The 24,771-nt window shown below is 41.3% G+C and overlaps 1 protein-coding gene across 1 annotated transcript; it reads left to right on the top strand.

The window, feature by feature from the left end:
• Positions 1-9,990: 9,990 nt before the first annotated feature.
• Positions 9,991-23,737, top strand: LOC139736654 (beta-1,4-galactosyltransferase 5-like). The gene is made up of 8 exons (XM_071647403.1): positions 9,991-10,000; positions 10,370-10,618; positions 12,849-12,908; positions 17,008-17,276; positions 19,882-19,998; positions 21,599-21,786; positions 22,786-23,010; positions 23,341-23,737. The coding sequence occupies exons 1-8, from the start codon at positions 9,991-9,993 to the stop codon at positions 23,735-23,737; spliced, it is 1,515 nt and encodes a 504-aa protein (XP_071503504.1).
• Positions 23,738-24,771: the final 1,034 nt, after the last annotated feature.

The raw sequence follows: 24,771 nt of genomic DNA on the forward strand, positions 1-24,771 counted from the left end.
CGTCAGCTTGGCTCGGCAGGTAGAGCACGGGATTCGGAAGGGGTTCTCTGAAGAGGAAGTCACTGAAGCAGTAGTACGCGCAGTGAGTCCTGGGCTACGATTAAGGTCCTACCTGGAAGGACGAACAGACCTTCCTCTGCCGGATCTGAGACGAATCCTAAGAGCTCACTATCGGGAGAAAGATGCCACAGCAGTTTTTCAAGAACTCTCAACGGCCTCCCAGGGTCACAAGGAAGCCGCCCATGATTTTGTATTAAGGGCCCTGGACCTAAAACAGAAGGTGTTGTTCGCCTCCCAGGAAGCAGGAGCTGGGGTTACGTATGACCCCAGCCAAGTACAACGGATGGCATTGAGGTCCATCTCTACAGGCATAGCAAATGAGGCGGTACAGGTGGAGATGCGACCTCATCTACAGAATGAAGATATCTGTGATGAGGAACTGCTGGAGCTTCTGACCACTGCAGTCGAGCATGAAGCAGAGCGGGCTCACAAGCTGAAACCCAGAGGGGTAAGAGCAGCAAGTGTAGAGGCCACAGCTGTAAGGACCGAAGAACAGTCACACCCATCCAAGACCAACTCTGCTAAGACCACCAACCTCAACCTAAGTGAGCTGGCGGCAAGCATCCAGGCCATTGTGAAGGCCGAGCTCAGCAACCTGCGTGCCGAGCCCCACTCAAGCAAAGTACAGCAGCGAAGGGAAAGAGGTTGTGCTGCCTGCCGGAAGGCTGGTACAGGCAATTCGTGTGACCACTGCTTCCGATGTGGTAGCAGTGAACACTACTTGCGGGGTTGCCGTGCCAGGAAGCAACAGGGACAGGGAAATGCTCAAGGGTTACAGGAGAGGGACGCCCAGTAACCTGTTCAGACGAAACGTCCCAATCCCCAGCTTCTCAGGTAACAAACCACTTCAACATTTCATCATCACCCGACAGCAGAAAACAGAGGGAAGTTGTCCGTCTGGTAGGCCGCAAGTGCCTGGTAGCTTGCAGCTTCAACCAACAACCTACCACAGCACTATGGGATACTGGAGCCCAAGTTTCCCTAGTCTCCAAGGAGTGGCTTGACAGAAATTTGCCGGATGTTCCCAACCGTCCCTGGACCGAAATTATAGAGGGGGAACCCTTAAAATTGTCTGCGGCAAACGGAAGTATTATTCCATACTGTGGATGGGTAGAGCTCAGCCTACAAGTGCCTGGGGACGCAACAGCTACTCAATCCCTTCAAGTACCCCTTCTAGTGACGATGGAGACACTCGAACATCCTATCCTTGGGTATAACGTCATCGAAGCCCTTGCTAAAGGTCAGTCGGTACAACTGAGTAGATTACTCCCACATGCCAAGAAGACAACAATAAACCAGTTGGTTTCACTGCTCAGTTTGCCGAGTGATGGCGAAATATGCCAAGCATACACTTGCCGCAATGGTGAAGTTATTCCCGCGGGACAGACCATACTAGTTAGATGCAGGAGACCGAATGCCATGGCTCAGGAAACAACCGTCTTCTTCGAACCCTTGGAATCTCCATGTCTACCTGACGGTCTTACACCAAACTGCTCTCCGGTGGACATACGGGGAGGAAGATTTATGACCTTTGTTGTTCCTGTCTCGAATGACACAACCCATGACATACTGCTGCCCGGCAGGACACATCTAGGAAGGCTAGTCCCTCTGCGCACTATCCTCCCCGCAGACGTTCTCCAAGAAGCAGACATTAAGGTCTCCTCAGTAGCCAACCCTACGACAGACTCCAGCAGACCACACTCAGCCAAGGATGACACCTGGATACCGCCAGTGGATCTTTCTCATCTACCTGAGCCACAGCGCAAGTTAGCGGAGAAGGTTCTGGTGGAGGAAGCAGATGCATTCGCCAGGAATGACCAGGACCTTGGTTGTATCCCCTCGCTACAAATGCACCTCACTCTGAATGACCCAACCCCTGTGCAGAAGACTTATATGGGTGTCCCACCCCCGCTGATGAAGGAGGTCAAGGAGTACCTGCGGGACTTGATCAGTCGCGGATGGATTTCGAAGTCCCAGTCACCCTACTCTTCCCCAATCGTTTGTGTAAGGAAGAAAGATGGGACTTTGAGGCTTTGCGTCGATTATCGACAATTAAATCAGAGGACTGTCGCGGACAGACAACCAATCCCGCGGATCCAAGACACTCTAGACACCCTTGGTGGTAACAGCTGGTTTTCCACCCTCGACCAAGGGAAAGCATACCATCAAGGGTTCATGGACCTGGACAGTCGCCCTCTCACCGCATTCATCACCCCCTGGGGACTGTATGAATGGGTGCGAATTCCATTCGGCTTGAAAAACGCGCCTGCAGCATTCCAACGCTGTATGGAGTCTTGCCTAGAAGGGTTGAACAACGAGATCTGCGTGACCTATTTGGACGACATCCTTGTCTACAGTAGTACATTCGAGGAACATGTCAACAGGTTGAAACAAGTGCTCCAAGCTGCAAAGAGGCATGGTATGAAATTGAGGGCAGCAAAGTGTCATTTGTTTCAACGGGAAGTGAAATACCTTGGACGAATAGTATCGGCGGAAGGACATCGACCTGACCCAGGTGATACAGTGGCAGTTTTGCAGCTCAAGGAGAAGACCCCTCGTACAGTAGGTGACATCCGAAAGACCATGGGACTCCTGGGGTACTACAGGAGATACATACCTGATTTCTCCAAGCTTGCCAAGCCAATATATGACCTGTTGTCCGTACCTCAAGCCAAACCTCCACCCACGACCCAGGCTAAATCCAGACTAAAGAGGAAGGCACAAGTCCCATCTCGCACCCCAGTCACATGGACTCCTTTCCATCAAGAGCGCCTCGAAACCCTGGTTGACCGACTGGTCCAGCCTCCTGTGATGGCATTTCCTGACTATGAACAGCCATTTATTGTTCACACAGATGCATCCCAGGAGGGTCTTGGAGCAGTCTTATACCAGCGACAAGAAGGAAGACTCAGGGTTATCTCCTATGCTTCAAGGACACTGACGCCAGCTGAGCTTAACTACCACCTCCATTCAGGGAAGCTAGAATTTCTGGCGTTGAAGTGGTCTGTGTGCGACAAATTTCGGGACTATCTCTACTATGCTCCGTCATTTGTTGTGTACACAGACGACAACCCCCTCACATACGTGATGTCCTCGGCAAAACTGAATGCCACAGGTCAGAGATGGGTGGCGGAATTGGCAGACTTCAATTTCACCATCAAGTACCGCCCAGGAAGGTCAAACACAGATGCAGACACCCTGTCCAGGATACCTTTGGACATGGAAAGGTACATAACCAAATGCTCCCAGGAGGCTCCTGCTGGTCTCGCTGTGAAGGCCATCTTGCAAGCTGTAGAAGAGACACCCTTGACCCTGTTGGCTTCTGTGTGCACCAGCAACCAAGTGGATCCCGAACCCAGTGAGAGAGGTATACAAGAGGTGACCACAGAAGACATGGTGGAGGCTCAGAAGAGTGATCCCTTGCTTGGACAGGTCAGGGAGTTGAAGGAGCGAAATGAGATGCCAACCTCAGCAACCTGGAAGAGGGCGGCAAAAGAGATGCGACCCTTCCTCCGTGAGTTAAGCCAAATGAAGATCAACTCGGATGGGATCCTCTGTAGGGAAACGACACAACATATGCAGGTAGTTCTTCCCACCAAGTTCCGGGCCCGGGCGATCCAGGAAATCCACGAGAAAATGGGACATCTTGGAACTGACCGTGTACTAGAACTTGCTAGACAGAGATTCTATTGGCCACACATGCAGCGTGAAGTGGAGCACCACATCAAAAACAAATGCAGCTGTGTGATCAATAAGAAGCCTGCCCATCCACCTAAAGCACCGATGATACCGATCGTGACAACAGAACCATTAGAGCTGATTTCCATTGATTTCCTCCACCTGGAAACAAGCAAAGGCGGGTACGAGTATATCTTAGTGGTAGTGGACCACTTTACCCGATTCGCCCAAGCGTATGCCACCAGGAACAAAGCGGGTCAGACTGCAGCAGACCGCATCTTCAATGATTTCGTCTTGAGGTTTGGTTTCCCCCGCCGCATCCTCCACGACCAGGGCAGGGAATTTGAAAATCAGCTCTTCCATCGCCTGCAACAATTGTCCGGGGTACAGAACTCCCGCACCACCCCCTACCATCCGCAAGGGAATGGGAAGGCGGAGCGATTTAATCGAACCTTACTGGCGATGTTGAGGACTTTGACCACAGAGCAGAAGGCAAACTGGAAGGAACACCTGAATAAAGTGGTCCATGCGTACAATTCCACCCGCAACGAGGCTACTGGCTATGCGCCCGCGTTCCTCATGTTTGGTCGCTCTCCCCGACTCCCTGTCGACCTTGTATTTGGGTTGAACCCGAAGAGTACACAACCGTGTAAAGATCACTCAACCTATGTTCAGAGGTGGAAGGAAGCTATGGCGGAAGCGTATGAGCTGGCAAGGAAAAACTCAAATGCAAGGGCTATGAGAGGGAAAACCCTTCATGACAAAAATCTCAGCCCCCTTCCACTGGAAGCAGGTGATCGAGTCCTTGTGAGGAACTTGCACCAAAGACCTGGTCCCCAGAAACTTCGGTCACATTGGGACGAAGAAATCTACGTAGTAAAGAGAAGGATGTCCCCAGAAATGCCCGTGTACGAAGTGCACCCCGAGAAAAAGCCGGACAGAATCAGAGTACTCCATCGCAACCTCCTGTTCCCATGTGAGTACCTGCAGGGTAACAGTGACCCAAGACCTGCCAAGAGAGGAGATGCTGTCCGACCCCATCAACCTCACACGAGGAACACACTAGCACAGGGACAGGAAGGGCTAGAAAATGGGGACTCGGAGGATGACGAAGAGGTTGTGCTTGTCCCTGAAACTTCCGCACAGTTAATCGATGAACCTGCCCAGCGACAACCTTACGCAAAGAGAGTCCCACCTTCAACCACCCCATCACAGGAGAGACACCCTGGACCCCGTCCTGTGCCACCGAACCCAGAACCACCTCAACCCTGGACCGTACCCACGTCTGCGGAGGAGCCACCCCGACCAGATCGAAGGCCGTTTGTTCCACCACCGAGTAACCCATCAGTGTCCCTGCCTCAACAACACCACTCAGTGTCTCAAAACCCTCAGTTAACCTCACCACAAACTAACCCACTAACACCCCCAGCCATGCCTCAATACCAACAACCGCCAGCTGAGGTAATTAATTCCGATGCTACGCTGGCGAATAGTCCCCCTCCACTAATTCGAAGGAACCCCCCTCGCGCCAGGCATCCACCTCCAATGTTTACATATGCACATCTTGGACAACCGCACCAAGGACATCCAGACGGGGCCATGAACTACCTTGCCGCAACGCAGAGGATGGTCCCACCCCATTGGGAGGAGCAACAGCCGCCATACCAATTCCAGCAGAGTCCAGTGCCACCGTGGGGTATGATGGCAGCACCCCACTACCTACGAGGAAATGAATCGGTCCGGTATGGACAAACCTACACCCAGGGACGAGAAGGCTTTGCCGAAACCTGGCCAGCCCCACCCATTCAGACCTGGGACGCTAGATAGTTATGAGTATTTTAAGTTTTAATTGATGGTCTAAGGCACGCATATTTTAGTTGCATGCAAGTCTATACACTGTATGTAAGAGTGCCTGCTATGACACCACTGTACCAGGGACAATCAAATTTAAGTTTTAGACTGAACAGTCGTTGTTTTATGCAATCGGACGGCACCTTAGGAGAAGAGAATTATGAGAAATGAAGTTGCTAGTATCGGTAGCAATCCTACCGGGTGACAAAACGTCTTGGTGAAGGATGGAAAATCCACCTCGTGTAATAGGGATGGCCACTCTATTACATGAACTCTAAGTCGGGAAGATCCCAAAGGGAAAGACGTTTGAGTCATTGCGAGCTAGATTCCAGCCGTCATGGGACGCTTTGTGGTAAATTATATTTAAGTAATAAATGTTTACACCAACTGCCCTTGGTAAGGGAATGCACCATCGGACTGTGCTGTGGGATGAAAATCTGGGGATAATTAGTATTTCGTAGATAATGGTACATGTATTAGAAAAGCATTATAATATTTCAAGATTAAGATGTAGAATAAGATAAGGATTAAGAAATTGCTTAACCTTACGCGTGGGCCTCTTAGTTGGGGGGAGAGTGTGGGCAAGCCCACATATTGCTAAAATATTAGCAAGAGGTAACCCCTCCAGAGATTGACCCTGGCACCCCATCTTCGAATGGAAGAGTCCAACACTTTCTTTGAGGTTGTTATCTCCTCTGCGGGGTGAAAGCATTCAAGACTTGCTTTTCACCACAAGAAGTCTGCCATCTCTCTCTCTCCATCTAAGGTGAGTTCAAACATTTTATGGTATATTTGCTACAGTTACTTGGCAAAGAATGGGATAGTGAGTTACTAATATCATCAGAAGTAGGCATTTTATCGGGAGTAGATGCTGTTTAGTGTAAAAGAATAGATTCCAAGATAGCTCTCTACCCAGGTTACAAAAGTTGAGACATAAATGGCAAGCCTGAGAAATTCTACAAATTTGATAAATGCAGCCGAGCTGGCCATTACTAATATAGTTTCATTGTGAATAGCCAGTAGATTAATTGCTTTAAAAATGTACCATTTGGTCAGTTAAGCTTTACGTGTCTTGCGATTGTCTCATGAAAATAATGTCCTTGGTTATATTGTATACTCTGTAAATTGACGAAGGAAACGGGATAATTATGTCAGTTATCAAATATGTTTCACAAATTATCCTATAACTCAGTAAAACTAAAACTACCGGGTATATAGTGTTGTATATTGTCATTGAAAAAGACAGTACTTCATGAGGCGTACAGGAAGGTATATAATGTGGGCCTGTTCAATAATTATTCTAGAAAATATTGCGAGTTGTTATGTGTGTCTGTGCATGCAGTGATGGTATGCGTGTGGCTAGTGTAATAATGTGGCTCAATGTGCATTGCAATGTCAGGGCATATAAGATTGTAGGATTAGACACTGCAGTGAAGAAAAGTCAGTCAGTTTGTACACTTCATTCTAACAGACTCCATCAAGACAAAGAAACCTCAGTGGTCTCCAAAGAAAGATACGCAGTGGAAAAGATAACAGTTTGATGGGCTAGGGGTACTTTCACATGGGAAGACTAATACACCACATGATACAGCGTATACGGGAATATGTTGAGACTGGTGTTGAATGTTATAATTGTGTGTAGTCTAGATACCGTGTGCCATAATTTGACAATCCAGGTTGAGGGATGAGTAATAGACGACCGTCTCACACAATTCTAAGTTAGATACTCCTCTTTAAGTTTTGAAGTGTTACAGTATATGATAATACAGGATTGTATTTTCGCTAATGAAATTGAGTTGTGTGTTGTGGGTGTCAGCAGAAATAAGTAGGGTCATTATTAGGTATACAAGTTTGATGGGGGAGACGGAACTAGAATTAGAGTGTGAACACTCCTCCCACTGCCGGAGTGAAAACCACCGGTATGCACACCAGCGAGCCAGTGGTTCTCGCTCTAGCCCTGTGGTCGGATGTTGATGTGATGTGGTCACTCCTCTCCTGCCTCTCGCCAAGGTTGAGATAACTCTGTACCTCGGCAGTGTAGATAGCTTGCTACTTTCTTCCCCCTGCCTAAACAAAGTCCTTGTTTTAAGTTTTGGACACCACTTGGGAAAGTGAGAGAGTTTATCTCCTCCTTTTTAGGAGCCATCTCGAAGAGTGCTGGGGAAAAGAGAGGAGGTGTTTTATTTTATTTTAGTTCGGGAAGACAAGTTAGAAAAGAACCAGTCAGTGCAGATTGGTAGTAGAAATTTACAACAAATGTCAGTGTTATTAATGTAGCCTGAGAGAATCCAGTCATTTGAGTCATCGAATTGTTTTGGAGTGAGAAGGAACAAGTTTAAGGGCTTTTTCCATATTGATTTTATTTGTTTTGGAGCAGAATGGCTTAGACAGACGAACAAACATCTTCTTAATCAGTTACATGAGTTGGCAGAATAAATTGATTGGAATAATGTTTGAAGTTAGATTAAGTGAGTTGTAATTTTATGACTAATTATGATTTGTTTATTTGTAGCACCAATGAATTATAGGCATTGATATAGATGTAACATAGAACTGCATTTTTACCCATCGCACAGCTCTATGGGATGTAATCAGTAGTAGAGATAGGAAAGGGATCAGTGAGAGATTGTGTTATAAGTCATATACCTACTGAGTAACCGCTTTACAGCTAAATCAAGAAGGGTGTATTAATTTAGTTGTTTACAGCTGGGGATAGGGTAGGCACACAAATAAGAGAGTATATCACATATGTTATTTTGTTTCACACAGAGTGAGCAGTTATCATTCGTAATTACAGGCTGGTAGCACTAAGCAGATGTTGTGTAAACACGGTGTGCTGACATTGAGCCGTAATTGTTGTACATGATTTTGTTTATAAGTTGTTTTGTGTTTTATCAATTGAGTATTCACTTGGTCATTAACGGAATAAAAGATTCAAGACTTGCTTTTCACCACAAGAAGTCTGCCATCTCTCTCTCTCCATCTAAGGTCTACGAGTGCGAATGAGCGAGAGGTGGGCCACACAAATATAACTCTATGTTATAAATACCACAGTGTACAAGCTCGAATAGTTACTTCAACTATACACCAATCATTAAGACTGTAACAAAGAACGAAGATAATCATAACTGCTACTTATATTTGTCACTTTTCATAACATTTTACTAAAGCGCATCAATTTTGACAATGTAGAACAGAACAAGGATACAATTATTACAAATATTTGTGCCTGATATAATAATCAACGTTTTGAAGTACAACTAGAATAATAAATTAATTATACACAATCTACACAGAGAAGTAGATAACTGTATTACATTAATTTATATATGCGACATACTTCGAAAATATTTTGGTGTTGACTCAATGCCAACACTTCCTTTTTCTCAGTTGAAAGTCCTGACATCAATATACCCTCCCTCACCCCACCCCTCCCAAAAAACCCCGAAAACGATAACAAACAAACACGCACGCAAATGCACGCAAACGCACGCAAATCACGAGATTTGCGACATAAAGCACTTACATAATGAAATTATCACAACTTGGCGCCTAACAACTTATCCTGAAGATGGCGAGGATAACGTCTTTACATTTCAGTTCATGATAAAATTAACAACCACACACATATAGCAGAAACTACACACACCCCAAAAAGAGAAAAAAAATATATATATAGAGAGAGAGATAATCACTGAACACAAACGCTACAAAAGAAGTCGACAGCCACATGTTCATTATATGCAGGCAAATTAGCTCAAACATATGAAATCTATAATAGCACACACAATCTAATATTCTTTCAAAAGCTTTTGAAGTACTTATCATTCTTACATTTTCGGGGAGGTTATTGAATATCTTAACAATAGAATATATATGATATATACGATACAGCTGTAATTATAGTCGAGGATTATATAAAATGTAAACTTCAAATACCCATGAGTTTAGGACTGGGTGATGACGAGAAAATAATCAATCAACATATAAACTCAGCACTCAGGCAGTAACTTTGCCCTCTCACCATGCTCAAGGCGTGGTTTGCTACAGAAATCAGTGCTTCCCTGCCGCTTCCTCTTCTGCCACGAACTTTTACGACTTCTGTTACTTTTGTCAAAGTAACAACTTCTACAACATTCACTTCATCACTACGATGCAAATATCTTTTCCGTGCACTCTAGAGCAGAAGAGCTATAGATACTTGTAACATCATTGATGTTTTTACCTCCTGTACTAAGATACTTCCACTATATTTCTGCTACTATCACCGATACGACAATCTATCCTGCAACTGCTGATAGCCATTGAGATATGGATAAGATTTACCAACTGCAGATGAAAGAAAACCTAGTTTTAGTGCTTCAAAATATTTCTTAAGAGATTGAAACAACCGGTGTAAAAATGTTAGCCAGTAAAATCAATGTTTATGTATTGCTGAATATACAAAATGTGAACAATGGCTATAATAAAATTGTTTCTAGACTATCAATGACTATTAATCGTCTACAGTTTTGGTTCACTGAAAAAAATAGTGATATCTCCTTAATATATCTGTGGATTTATTGTGACATTTTTATGTGGTAGGATGTTTCGCGATACAACTGACCTACACATGATTATGCATCAAATGTGATAACTCGACCATTTTTTGAATCACTGCTCCCAATGGTAAACAGTATCTTTAACCCCTCCCCGTCAAGAATTCTCGTAACTTCTCTTTTCAGAAATTTCACAAAATCGTCAAATTGAATCCACTCTCGATCTTGTATATCCTGCATAGGTACCCTGGAATCCCCGTCCTCCTACTTCCGCAGTCGCCGAAGTCTGACCAAGGGTCTACGCGACATGATGCAGCTACCGAACGTCTCGGGCGGCCTGCAAGACCTGTTCGTCATCCAGCCGGCGCAGAGCTTCCGGGAACAGATGCGAGAGCAGGATAAAATCATCGAGGAATTCCAGAGGCGGGAAGACGCCACGAAGGAGAAAGAGGCGCCCTCTGCGAGAAATACCAGCTACAATATTCACTTAGGTTTGTTTGGATATAGATGGTCTTGAATTCTAATCTCTTCCGTGCGTGACAGAGATATCCAGTACCCGTAAGCAGCGTATGAATGATGATAATACACTGTATGTACATGAGAGCTAGCTGACAATTATTTATTTTCCGACTGTTCCGTCTTCAGTTATGTCGATCGCGTTTCCAGCAGGCACCTTAAAGTACAGTAACCTAGTAGCCGCAAGGGTATAAACCCTAACAGTTTCGTGTCAATGCTTAAAGGGGAAGGCTAGTAACTGATCAGTGGGAATCAGTGGAAATGCTGGGAGATGATTGTTCCAATCCTTATGGGATTCATTCAAGAGTTCATTGTATATCTATTGTTGTGTGAAAATTATTTGCTTCAGAATGGTCTCATATTCAAGTAATGTGCAGTTTAATGCTTCCAGGTTAGCGTCCCTGGTCAGTGACGGAGCATTAATCTGCACATTACTTGAATATGAGACCGTTCTGAAGCAAATCATTTTCACACAACAATAGATATACAATGAACTCTTGAATGAATCCCATAAGGATTGGAACAATCATCTACCAGCATTTCCACTGATTCCCACTGATCAGTTACTAGCCTTCCCCTTTAAAGCATGACAAGTACACTTCTTTTTCAACCTGTAAACTGAATAGATGCCTTCTTTTGATGATTTATATCGAATTTTGACTGAACGAAACCTAACTTATATCAAAGTTGTTAATTGCGTAATCAGTGTCCTCTTAAATGTAGTTTGACGTATCTGACAAACAAATAGGTATGTGTATGTATGTGTGTGCTGTGCGTATGGGGTTGGGAGTGGGATATGGCGTATGTTTCTATTCCAGGACAGGAATTTACTCTTTTGACTCTTTTTGTGTCTGTGATCGCTTGGCCGGCCAGACCTAGACCCCGCAACGGACTCGACTGTATTGGCGTTGATCCGAAGCCGTGGTGTGAGGAAAGTCGGCAGAATTTAAAGTCTCCCTATATATATATATATATATACCTAACAAGCCCCCCCCCCCCACTCACACACACACACACACACACACACACACACACACACACACACACACACACACACAAACACACACACACACTTTAATCCATGTCACCATCAAGGCGTGACGAGGACTGTTTGCTTTACATGAAAATGCCTGTGAGACATCCCATCCATTGATAGCATAGATATAATCTTATCTTTCCATCTCTGTTTTCGGAGCTGATCGTCACGCTAGCTGGCTCTGAATCGGCCCTTCACACTTCATCTTTAAAGTCATTTCCCGCGTGAGAGACGATACGTCAATCATTATGAGTGACTGTTGTCTGTCTGCTTCTTTGTCCCTTCATTACTTCTTCTTTTCATCATTTTCAGAAATCAAGGCTTTAATATCTTTTCTTCTCCCACTAAGCGTGACAGCAATATCCTGTGTCCTTCAGCAATGTAAATGTAAATTAAGCCATAGATGTCTTTCATAATGTTTCACAGAACCGACGCGCATTTTCTTGATTATGTCAAAGTCTTTCAAGGTTAATGATATAATCATTAATACCTTTATTAAATAGTGTTTCGTATATTCTGTCTGATCGATTGACATAATTGTATTGATACACAAAAGCACTTCATCTTCTCCAGTAGGTGCACTTCTTGCGTTTTGCAGCTGTTGTTTCAGTCCATTCGTGCAGAATGAAATAACAATGACAACATAGTTATGATTGTCTGCACAAAAATAATGCTGATGTCAGGAAAGAATCGAAAGATGAGAACCTGAGCTCTGATTGCCTTTATTGTTTGCATTATCATCTTCATCATTAAACAGATAATAAGAGTGATGATGATGAGAGCGATAACGATGATACCAAAGTGCTAACAAGACTAAAAAAGGATACGGGTAATAGCGGTATGCCGAAATATTAAGCTATTTCCAGTGTTATTTGAGATCGATGTATAGGTGTCTCTGCGTATATAGTTGAAATACAGTGATGTATTACAACGAGAACAAGCAGGGCGCAAGAAAGGGATACAGAGCTGGACAGCTAGGGTACTTTGATGAATTGAGGGTTAATTGATGAATTATATCTACACAATTATTAATACCATGGATTTCAGTATAACTTTCAAAATTGAGTATTGTATGTCGTCTGTACGTGGTTTTCATATTTGCTTATTCATCTAATAAACCTTGGTGTTGTTTGTTTGTGCGTTGTTGTTGTTGTTTTTTTTTCAACTAGGTCCATTTACCTGTACTGGTGAGAGACCGGTGTGCCCCGAGCTCGATATCCCCGGACTAGGTAAGGATAAATGATTAATATGTAGCCACTCTCTCCTTCAAGCTTTCTGTTGCTTTCCCATAGTACCCTTTAGAGGTTTGTTTTGTTTTTGGTGTTTTTTTTTTTGGGGGGGGGGGGAGGGGGGCTGATATCGCACATGATCGGGAAATACAGCAAATGAGTATGCTTCTATGCATGTAATGCTATCTTATTTTTGGCAAGAGAATGAATATAAGCCATATATGTATACAGTGTATATATATGTATATATATAGGCCCTATATATATATATATATATATATATATATATATATATTTATGATTATGTACAATTTGTATATACATCACATATCAAATATTCATTTTTCTTGTATAATATGGAGGACGCATAATGAGTGTGGCCATTATTATGAAATGAATAACAAAATGAGTTATCAGCTTCATTTCCCAAACGATTTGTGAACTATGCGGTCACAGATGTGATGGTTTCGTTTGAAAAGGCATCCAGTGGATATGAAAGTTAAGAAAAAAGAATATTATTTACCTATGAACGAGAACTTATGCTAATATCTTGCAAAGTTTGTCCAAGGCCTTTTATAAGTATCATCACAAAATGTAATAAAAAATACAACAACTTGTGAAACAGGAATGCTGTGCGTGAAGAGAAAGAAAGAATGATTTAGATTATAAAAGGAAAGTGAGGGAAGAAAAAGAAGGAGAAATAAGGAGGAGAAAAAAATACACAAAAAGGAAGTATATGAAGGCCCGTTTGCGGTAAAGAATTTGGTTAACATATAATAAATCATGACATTCAAATTTGTTCATTCTGTATAGCTGTTCATTCTAGACTCGAACACGCGACTCGCGCTGTACGTTACCTGCTATGGGCGATGTTTCACGAATTTGTGATTTATGTAACTCGTATTTCAACATTCCTTCTACAAATAGTAAATGCAGAGATAATGACTGATGCTCTCGGTATGTGAGGAGTCGGCGAACTGTGAATGTCCTCTGTCTGTTTACCCAGGATTAGTCAAGGAAAAAAGTCTAAGCTTTCATACATTATCTATAAATTTTTACGCCAGCTACATGATTGTGGTGAGTTTGAATCACAGTGGATCAAGAAAGTTAGAAGTGTTTTAGATAAGTGTGGTATGTCAAATTCATGGTTAGAGGATAACCCATTGAATCTAGAATGGGTGAAATCATCTTTGAATCTTAAGTTGGACGATACGGATAAGCAAAATTGGATTGCTGAAGTTAATGAAAACCGTTTATGTTTTAATTATAGAATTTTTAAACAGGAGGTTGGCTTGGAAAATTATTTATTAAAGTTGGATGTAGTGGATAGAATAACTCTGTGTAGATTTCGTTTTGGGAACCACAAGCTGCCTCTTGGTAATTGTCGATATTTACCTGATCAAGCACGCGAATTATGTACCTTATGTAATTTGCAGGTTCAAGGGGATGAATTTCATTATTTCTTGGTTTGTCCTTTCTTTGGTGAAACTCCTAGGCATTATATTAAGAGGCATTTCTCATGCCAGCCTGACGTTATTAAATTCCATCAATTATTTAGTAGTAGGAGTATTAAAAAGGTGAAGAATTTGTCCAGATTTTGTAGGATAATTATGTCGAAGTTTGACTAGAATCATTTTTTTCTTTTATTGTTTTTAAGTAACTGGTTGTAGTTTCTTTAGGAGTGCCAAAACTGTTCAATGTGTCAGTTGACACAGTGTGCTCTATTTGATGTTAAATCTTGCCGATATTATGTCATTCATGTGTTGTGACTGCCAAAGATTTAATCTTTTTTAATGTGTGTTCTACCCATTGTATTTCTTCCATGCCCCGGGAGGGGCCGTTTTAAGAAATAAAATTCCTCGTCATTGTCATTGTCATTGTCATTGCCAATGTCATTGTCATTGTCCCAGGCACTCACGATATGAATGATCAAAATCAATTGGTTTGTTAGGGCATGAAACACGACAAGAAAAAAAAAAACCTTTTCAAAAAGAGATAAATGACTTCCCACGGGTGGCTTTTGGGAGCTTAGAAGTTTATGCCCGTGGTAAACCGTCATATTCAATAGGATTAAGAACAGATGTTTGCCTTTATTTACGTTAAGACAGATTCACATCCATTTCGACATTGAAGAATAACTGAATAACTTTTGTACAGGCAGGGTCTCTCTCTTCCACCTCCTTGGTTTAACAATACCATAGACTTACCATCGTAAACCGCAGGTCCATGGCGATGCAATGGCGCGCGGTTCCACCATAATGAACGATGTGCATGGGATCAGCGACGACCCGTACACTTGCAGACACGGGCTATAGGCTTACACCAAAGGCTCACAATTGCCACATACATGTACGTAGGAGTACAATGAATGTCTCTCCCCTCCAAGCCTTTGATTAGAAGCCATGTCGCCACTTTAGCTAAGTTAAAACTAGGGCAGTACCAAGCTCGGACTGGATTCCACAATTATCATAAGCAACCTGCAGTGGTGACACTGCAGTAATTCCAGAGACTCCAACCCAAAGCACCTTCTGATCTGGAGATTCTCCCGCCTGGAACCCCTAGCAAACGGGAGATTCCAAGTTGATGTGTGCGAAGCGCGAAATTCCCAGGGCTCTAGATGCTCTCTGGTGCTATCTAAGGCTTATTTTTTCAACAAACGATAGCAATAGGTACGAAATCCTTTCCAACGGGAGACACAGAGCCAGGGCGGGAGAAATTAAATCATAAGCGGGAGAACGGGGGATTTTGCAAAAATGGGTTTTCGGCGAGAGATCTCCCGTCGAAAACGGGAGAGTTGGAGTCTCTGTAATTCTCATCTAATGATATCTTTCTCTTTTTTTTATCACTACGCTTGATAACATATATATATATATATATATATATATATATATATATACATATATACATATGTAAGAATGCTACCATTGGACGAGGAATGAATCTGACGAGTCTGCCTGAAGAATCTATCTTGTCTATTTTGCTGCTGTCCCACTTTTGTGTCACTTTACCAAGTAGGCCTACCAAATGCATTGCGGATGTGCATATTTGGTGTTTGTGTTTTATTAATTATTATAAATTATTATTAATAATCATCCTTGTGAGTCAAGATATGATTTATCATACTGATAACATTCTCTACAAGAGCTTTGTAGTCACCGCAGCAAACAGGAAAACGAAAGCATTGTATCATGCAATACAGGAATAAAATGAACTACGCCAGTTATTGTGCAAACAGAACTCCCACATTCTGCGCCGTAGATCTGCAACTAGATATTCGCAGATAGTAGTTTTTGGTTTTTTGTTTTTGTTTTACGCTTTAAATTTTTGCACTTTACATGAGGAGGAGGAGGAGGAGGACTCGACTGGGTGCAACAAAACTCCAAATTATGCAAATTGCTTCTACAACAAGTGAAGAATCAGAATCAATCTTATGGAACATACAACATAAATTAACATCATCAGTCTATATTTCAAGTTTTCAAGGACTCTGTTGGGAACATTATTTTGGGGTCCGATGTCTTATATTTTCATCTTCTTCTTGAAAACGCATATTATTCAAATTTTTACCAAACATGGCAGGTATCGTCCCTGGGACGAATAAATGTGCAAATGCGCAACATGCTCCCCTATCATAGGAGCCGCTGAAGTCCTGAATCCCCTAAGTTCAAGAATCTTTAAAACCGCTTCTTCTGTAGAGCCAGTCAAGAAGCTCCTAGGGTACTTTTAATGAGACTTTGTCAAGATATTTCTTTTGTTTGTTTGTTTGTTTGTTTGTTTTGTTTTGTTTTTCAAAATTTTTTAAAAGGGAAAATTCTGTTTACATCATTTCAATATTAGACTCTAATGAGATTTTCGTTTTGTTTCAATGTTATGATGTGTAATACTGAGTAGAAATCATCATAAAAACGAGAACATGGAACAGTCTGACTCTGTCAAAGCACATTGTGACAGGGCTGTACAAGTTAGACCTCGTGAAAGAGATTTCTGAATCACTCGTATGGTAAGAATTGAAAAAAATAAAATAGTATTGTTTTAATCAATATCATTTATCTACCTCGATTGTAGCGATTGTAACTCCCGGGAACTCTTATCTTGACAGTTGGGAAAAGAAAGGTGGACCTGCGAGACTCCCCAATGTCGGAATCAAAGAAGAAGATTTTCGGGGCCGCGCTGGAGGAGGTCTCAAATGCCGTCAAACGGGCCAATCAAATTCTCTCTTCCAAGCTGGATTCGGCCAAGACTGCAAACATCACGAACGTTGATTGGCTGTTTGATTCTGCCATAGAGTCCCAAGCTATCGGAATCAACAACTACTGGTATCTACCGGGAGGACACTGGAAACCAATGAACTGTTTGCCCCGTTGGAAGGTATGTGGAACCGAAATTTTTGTGGTACTGTAGAAAGAAAGAGGGTAAAAAATGCCAGACTGTAAAAACGACAAGGAAGAAGAGTATAATAACGTGTAGCCACACGTGCACACCTTTACACTTGCATGCTTTCTTTTATCTATGTACAATTGCATTAGTAAATATAAATTATATGTATACGTACGCACACACACACACACACACACACCTAACAGTCTGAAAAAAAACCGATGGCACCCGCGATATATCTCGCAGAAATCCTGCCCTTCTTTACTGCTTCTCTCCGTGTACTAGTAATCATCAAGCCCAGAAGTTTCAGTCAAGTAGCACACTAAGCAAATTAAGGCCCACGAGATCGAGCAATGTGGAACTCGTAGGCTGTTTTTACCTAGTGTCGACTCATGGACCTTCTATGACTCGTGTTGTGGGATGACCCCATCCATACGACGTATGGCAATACGATAGACGTGTGGATATAGCACGTATTTGTCTGTCTGAATGCTCTTATATCGGTGTACGTTGCATGGATTTACGGCGTTTATTGAAACGATGGGTTGGACAAAGTCTCAATACGACGTTTATCCATAGTGTGCACGTCACGAGACCAACACCCACGAGTCATACTCATGGACCTACTTTGCCTAGTGTCGAACTCATGGGCTGTATGACTCGTGTTGTGGGATGACCCCATCCATACGACGTATGGCTATTCGATGACTCGGTGTGCAGGTCTAAAAGTGTCATCGGTGACTTATTCTACTGTTGCATTCACACGTTAGATTTCGAAAACAATCTTTAGCATTATTGTATGCAATAGAATAGGAATATGTTAGCTTCTTCGTGGGAACAGACAGACTCTGTATTTTAGGGTCTCCGTGGTCAATAACTCCAATTTGTTACTATCGGCTCTCTTTTCGAACCCGCAAGAGATCAGCATCCTTTTCAGATGCACTCAAGCAATAACAGTGTCAGTACATCCCAGTAGGTTTCAAGTGATAAAGACAAAGTTAATGCTTTTCACGTTTGTCTAATCTATGTCGATATGTCGAAGATGCAAGGCCCTGTTGTGCAGTACGCTTCGATATAGTTACATCTAGGAGGCACTAGGCGAGCTCGCCTATTGTACCTCCTTGGTTATATTTGGGGGATTAGACGTTATACAAATCAAGCAAGTACATTGTACTACCAAGCTCGCAGAGATCAGACACAAAAAGACGCCAACTTGAACGACAAAGGCTCCTAAATCCATAATGCAGCCGCGGAATGCTGTAGGTATTGATGTCCTTCGGGACATTTAGCATGCAGCATTCTTTGCCGAACTCAATATTATCACAGTAACGTTCCTTTCTGTATTGTTATTTCTTCCTCTTTAAAAAATGTGACTGTTACCCGGGGCAATTTCTCTTAATGACACATATTATGTATAGTGCATTTATTTTGGTATTTTTTTTTTATCAACAAGGAAAAAGAGCGAAGACTGACCCGTATGGCTGGATGCTATTTGCATCATTGGGGAGCTTGAGGTCAAAGGTCATAGGTCATAAAGGACATCTAAGCTTAATCTCCCAATAACTCAAGAAATGATGATTGGATTTTCACCAAACTTGCATTGTGTGTTTATAATGAAGTAAGAAACAATTTGATTTGGATGTCATGAAGTCAAATGTCAAAGATCAAAGGGGGTCATAAAGGACATGAAATAAGTCTTATCTTCCAATAACTCAACAATTGAGGATCAGATTTTCACAAAATATATTATGTAGGTGTCGCGATACCTCTATGTTTGTGTTGAAGGCACTGCCTACGAGATGGCGATATCTTAATCACGGCTGCTTTGGCGGAGATGTGCTCTCTTAGAGTGCTGTTGTTGCTTTTAGTTTTCATGTTTTTGTGCATTGGATCTATTTTCCCCACTCTTCATACTTCTTAACCGACATGCCCACTTTTCTCCACCTTGCCTTGTAGCATCCCATTTTTTTTCCTGTTGTGCAATGCTCACCGGTCTACTCCATCATTGAAACTCAGGTCTGATGTGCACTTTATATAATATTACGCTGTATTTCTTTCTCATGCACATTATAATCAGCGTTACTGTAATTAATGAATTTATTTTGGATTTCTGTGAGCCCGATGTACAGTAACCGTATAAGTCTTTGAGCTGCTACATTGTTTTGTAGTGAAAAATAAATAATAATAATAATAATATTATTATTATTATTATTATTATTATTATTATTATTATTATTATTATCATTATTATTATCATTACCTCTCAGACCATTCTTTAACTAGGGATATGGACGTCGGTCAAGAATGAAACAAATATCTACGCAAAGATGTAATCACATTCAGCATGATCATAATTATGATACTAGGTTCCACACTTCATTTACTGCGTATAATGAATCAGTACTTTGCTCCAAACCATATATACATATATATGTATATGTATATATATATATATGTATGTATATATATATATATATATGGTTATATATATATATATATATATACAAGACAGTATATATAGTTATAGTATATATATATATATTACAAGAATACATGAAATGTGTTTCTATTTCTCCTTTCTTCTGTTTTTCTTCAGGTTGCGATCATCATCCCGTTTCGAGATAGAAATTTTCACCTACCAATAGTGCTCAAGTACCTCATTCCTATGTTACAGCGACAGCTCCTCGAATTCAGCTTCTTTATCATTGAACAGGTAAGTTCCTTGCTGAAGAAGTCTCATCAACACAAAGGTCTAATATCCCGCTTTTACTGCCCTCATACTCTTTTCCATCATTATCCGTACTTGATACTAGTAACAAAATTACGCAATAATTGATACAGTGCACTTCTGTTACAACGAACACGGTTAAAACGAAATTTCGTTATAACGAAGTAAATCTTCTGGTCCCAAAATTATCACCATTAAAGGTCTATGGTACAAATATTCGCTTATAACGAACACGGTTATAGCGAAATTTCCGTTATAACGAAGTCTTTTTCCGAGCGCCACAGACAAAGAAAAAACAAGAAATGTGCTCCGTTATAACGAAATGCGAATTGCTTTCGAAAATACGTAGCGGAACAAGCATTTACAGCGTCTCTGCATGGAAGTGAAACGCTTCACATCACTGTGTGTGTTTGCTCCTTGTGTCACGCACTGTTTCTGAGGGGAACTGCGTTTATTATTGTAATACAGTTATCCCATCACATTTCACATAGCTTTCCAGTGTATGATGAGTATTCAGCAAACAGAATATGATATGATACGTGGTTTCCTTGTTTTCGTTATATATTGTATTTGTTCGGTTATAACGAAATTTCGTTATAACGAAAGAAAACTGCCGGTCTCGAGCATTTCGTTATAACGGGAGTGCACTGTATTGTCATTCTGAATGACACCAAAACGTTAAAGTATGACGTAATACATGATTAGAGAAAACTTTTCTTACTTTATGACTTCATTTGTTATGATTATAATTGCTATTTTCGTTATCTTAATATATTTAGATTTTGAAGTATGTCATTGAAAATTTAGAAAATACTATGTATAGGTTATAACTTGCGTCCAAAGGAGCATATCTAATCCATCCGACCCGATTTGAAATCGGTTAAGGTCGTAAATACACTTAGCAGCCCCATGGTCTTGTCGAACACATTACTCACATTTCATTTCATTTTCATTTCATGTATTGTTTCTGCATGGTACATTTATCAATCAACAAAGCACTTTAGAAAACATACACGTTGATTCATCATTAATCATGGCTAACTTTACAAAATGAGAGATAAGGATTCATTATGAGAGAAAACAGAGATATAACGCATACGTAATTCACCTAGTGAGACAAGTATTTGTAGAGCCTATCTAAAACATGTTCTTAAGTAATATTTATTTGCACTTCCTACAGTTTTAGTTTGTTTGTTCGTTCGTTTATTGTTTTTTTTTTAATGTTTATTTCTGTATCTGACACGAACAGGGCCCACTAGGAGAACAGCGCTTAGATCAATGAATTTGAATTGAATTGAATCGAATGAAGTGACTATCTACCCTGTATAAATAAAACCAAAATAATAATACTTAGTATGATTATGAGACGACTGAATAATGGTAATTGTAGTGATAAACATGATGATGATGATAATAACATTGAAATGATAATAATAATAATGATAATAATGATAATAATAATAATAATAATAATAATAATAATGATAATAATAATAATAATAATACATCTACACACACACACAACGCATTTATACAACACATTAAAGTTGACCTCACATTTCTGTTCCGTATCTCAAATCACAAGGCCAACCAAGACCTGTTCAATCGAGCCATGCTGATGAATGTCGGGTTCCTGGAAGCGCTGAACTTCACTAACTACGACTGCTTTATATTCCACGATGTCGACCACGTGCCGCTAGATGATCACAACTACTACGGCTGCTCGGGTATGCCGCGGCACTTTTTGTCTGGCGCTGACAGGTGGAAGTACAAGTAAGCATGGAGTGTAACTTGGAAAACCCACTTGTAACTCAATTTAACAATATTTCCCTCGTCTATTTTTGTTAAAAGAGCATCCGAGGAGAGTGCATTGACCGTATTTATATACAATAATCATGTCGGACACACAAGGTGAACAGAGTGTGACCTAGACTAAAAGCAATTTTTTTAATGCCGGTCTGACCAGATAATTCGTGATCTGTGAAAACCGTCGGCGTGATACGTGATAGCCAAGCGCAAAGCAATAATGCGATCTTAGTATGACGAAAAAGTTCGTGTCTCAAATTACGGTTGTGTGAAGCTCTCATTGATTGGTCGATAACGTAGATTTCAAAGCATTCTGTACGGTGAGAACCAATAGTACCTCCTCTTATAAACACACTTGCCAACACAAAGAACTGCTGACACATTACTGTGCAACATATTATGTAATGACGTACAGGATAGATACATTTTTTAGATATTTCACAAATAAACTGTATTGCCCTGCCTTCTACTCCTAAAGCTCGATCATAAGATCTTGAGATGATTAAGTAGTGTGTATGGTCTATTCACTTGAATCTTATTTCAGAAAAAACAACAACAATCATTTATTCTCCATTCAACAAAGCTTTAAATAGCACGAGAAGATATCATTTTCAAACCCTGCATAATTCTCATTCTCGGGATCCTTTTTCACTCTACGGGCTAGTATATAGGCGGGATGTTCTCAAATTCATCTCTCTCTTCTTTTTTGCGGCAAATCAGGTATTTCGTTTGAAAAAGTTTACGTATCAATTGCTTATCACAGTATAATTGTTACCAATTTACAAATGCAGAAATATCCTAATAAACTATGTAGGCCACGTTTATCATCATCATTATCAAGGTCCCATAATGAAATCATCATAATCTTGTATATTGGAATGACTATCTTGCGAAATATTGATAGCTTGCGGGCGACACGACAAACGGTCTGCACTAACGATCTAACATTTTGTATAATAATCACAGATTGCCGTACGACGCGTTCTTCGGGGCTGTTTCGGGTCTGACCAAGGGCCAGATTCGGCAGATTAACGGCTTCCCGAACGTCTACTGGGGCTGGGGAGGCGAGGATGACGAAATCTGGAACCGGATGAAGGACAGTGGTCTGGCGGTCAGTCGGCCAAAGGGACCAGTCGGCCACTTTGACGTCATCAAGCATCATCACAAGAGCGCGCCTTTCTCCAAAGAAAGGTTTGTAGTATTTCCTCCCTCATGTCCAGTCTTTTGTCGTTCGGGGTCGATCACATCATAATAGTATGCAAGTTGAACGTTGTGAAAACTAGATGAAATGCATTTACAGACTTAAGCATCAACGACTTAACTTCATCGGTATGTATGATAACCACTTTATTTCATTTTCCCTGTAATTTAATGGATAAAAGTCATTGCGTCGTATGCATTTATTTCAAATTATTGAGGAATTTGGGTTTTAAAAGAATCGATTCTTCACTTTTATTTGGCACTCCCTCTCAATTCGTTATTTGGAATTGGTGTCAATGTTCCCATTTCTCCAACTCTTAGGCATGGCTTGCTCAGCTCGTTCAAAGGGCGCTACAAGAATGACGGCCTCAACGATATCGTGTATCGGACGCCGAACTACACCTTTAACGAGCTCTACACCAACGTGAGCGTTGACATCAAGCGCATCAAGCCGCACTATCCCATGCCGGCGCCAAAGGGTGTAAAGAAGAGCTCGCAGAAGGAGCTGATGCAGAAAATGGCGGACCTGACTTTGAAGGCTAAACCTGGCAAGGAGAATCCAGCGAAGAAGGGCCGGAGTGGTCCGGCCGTCCGAAAACCGGACTCGCTCGGCAAGTCCGAGGAGTCACCGCAAGGGAACAAGACGCAACCAGAAGCCAAGCAACTGGAAACGAAGGAACAAGAAAAGACAGAAGGGGAGAAGGAGGACAAAACTTGATGATGAACGTGGATGGAGGAGCTTAAACAGCAAGCTGATTCGCAAACAAAGTTGATCGACAACCAATCATTATGTCGTGCATTCGGATTAGAAGGACTTGGAAAGGGACCCGAAAAAAGAGGAAAACGTTGACATCGGAGAAAAATATAACCAATCACTTGAAAGAGCGGCGCTCAACTTGCAGCATACGTTAAAGTTTGCAATCTATAATGGCTTCTGACGTTGAAGGCTGAATCCAAAAACAACAACAGCCAAAAAAACCCAAACGCAGGTATGATTCGGAGAAAAGCAAAAATTTCGAAGTTTGCTTGCGTCGGCTAGTGACACTTCAACTATGACTTCGTTCTCCCAGTTGATCACTTTTTCGTCTTAATATTCCCACGATTATGTCAAAACCTTTTGCTTCTCTTCATGCGTTACATTTTCTATTTAATGTTATGATAAATTTGTTCTTCAATACTCATCGAGACAAATAAAAGAAAAATAAAATGTAATAAAATGAAATGAAATGAAATGAAAATGATATGTTAGGTGCATAATATGGCAAAAATAACAATAAAATTGACACATCAAAGTCACAGTATGTGATTGCATTATATTCCTCTGACAATATTTCCATTATTCTATGAAATGAGCTGCATTGATTTCGTAGCTATGTATAAAAATAATTGTATACTCTAATTGTATTTTATTGAAAATGACGTAAATGAAATGGAATTCAATCAAATTATTTTACAGAAACCAAAAACTTTCGATTTCCACCTGGTTTCCTTTTCTGTGTTAGTACATTTCTATTCAGATAATTCATGTCCACCTAACAGCTATATTGGCATATCGAATACCGCAGATTGCTCTCTGGAGGTCTTTCCAATGCAACTATGATTAACGTTTCCTGATAATCACACCACCAAATCTTTCTTCATGTCGTTCAATGTTGCTCTAAGAAAAAATGAAAAAAGAAACCCTTTTGGCTGATGCATTGCTGTGGATTCGCATCTATTTTCTAAATAATCTTCTTGCGGGGAATTATCCAT

The sequence above is a fragment of the Diadema antillarum genome, unplaced genomic scaffold (assembly GCF_040938485.1).
Source record: "Diadema antillarum isolate AM-2024a unplaced genomic scaffold, OU_Dant_1.0 seq00000660_RagTag, whole genome shotgun sequence".
Lineage (NCBI taxonomy): Eukaryota > Metazoa > Echinodermata > Echinoidea > Diadematoida > Diadematidae > Diadema > Diadema antillarum.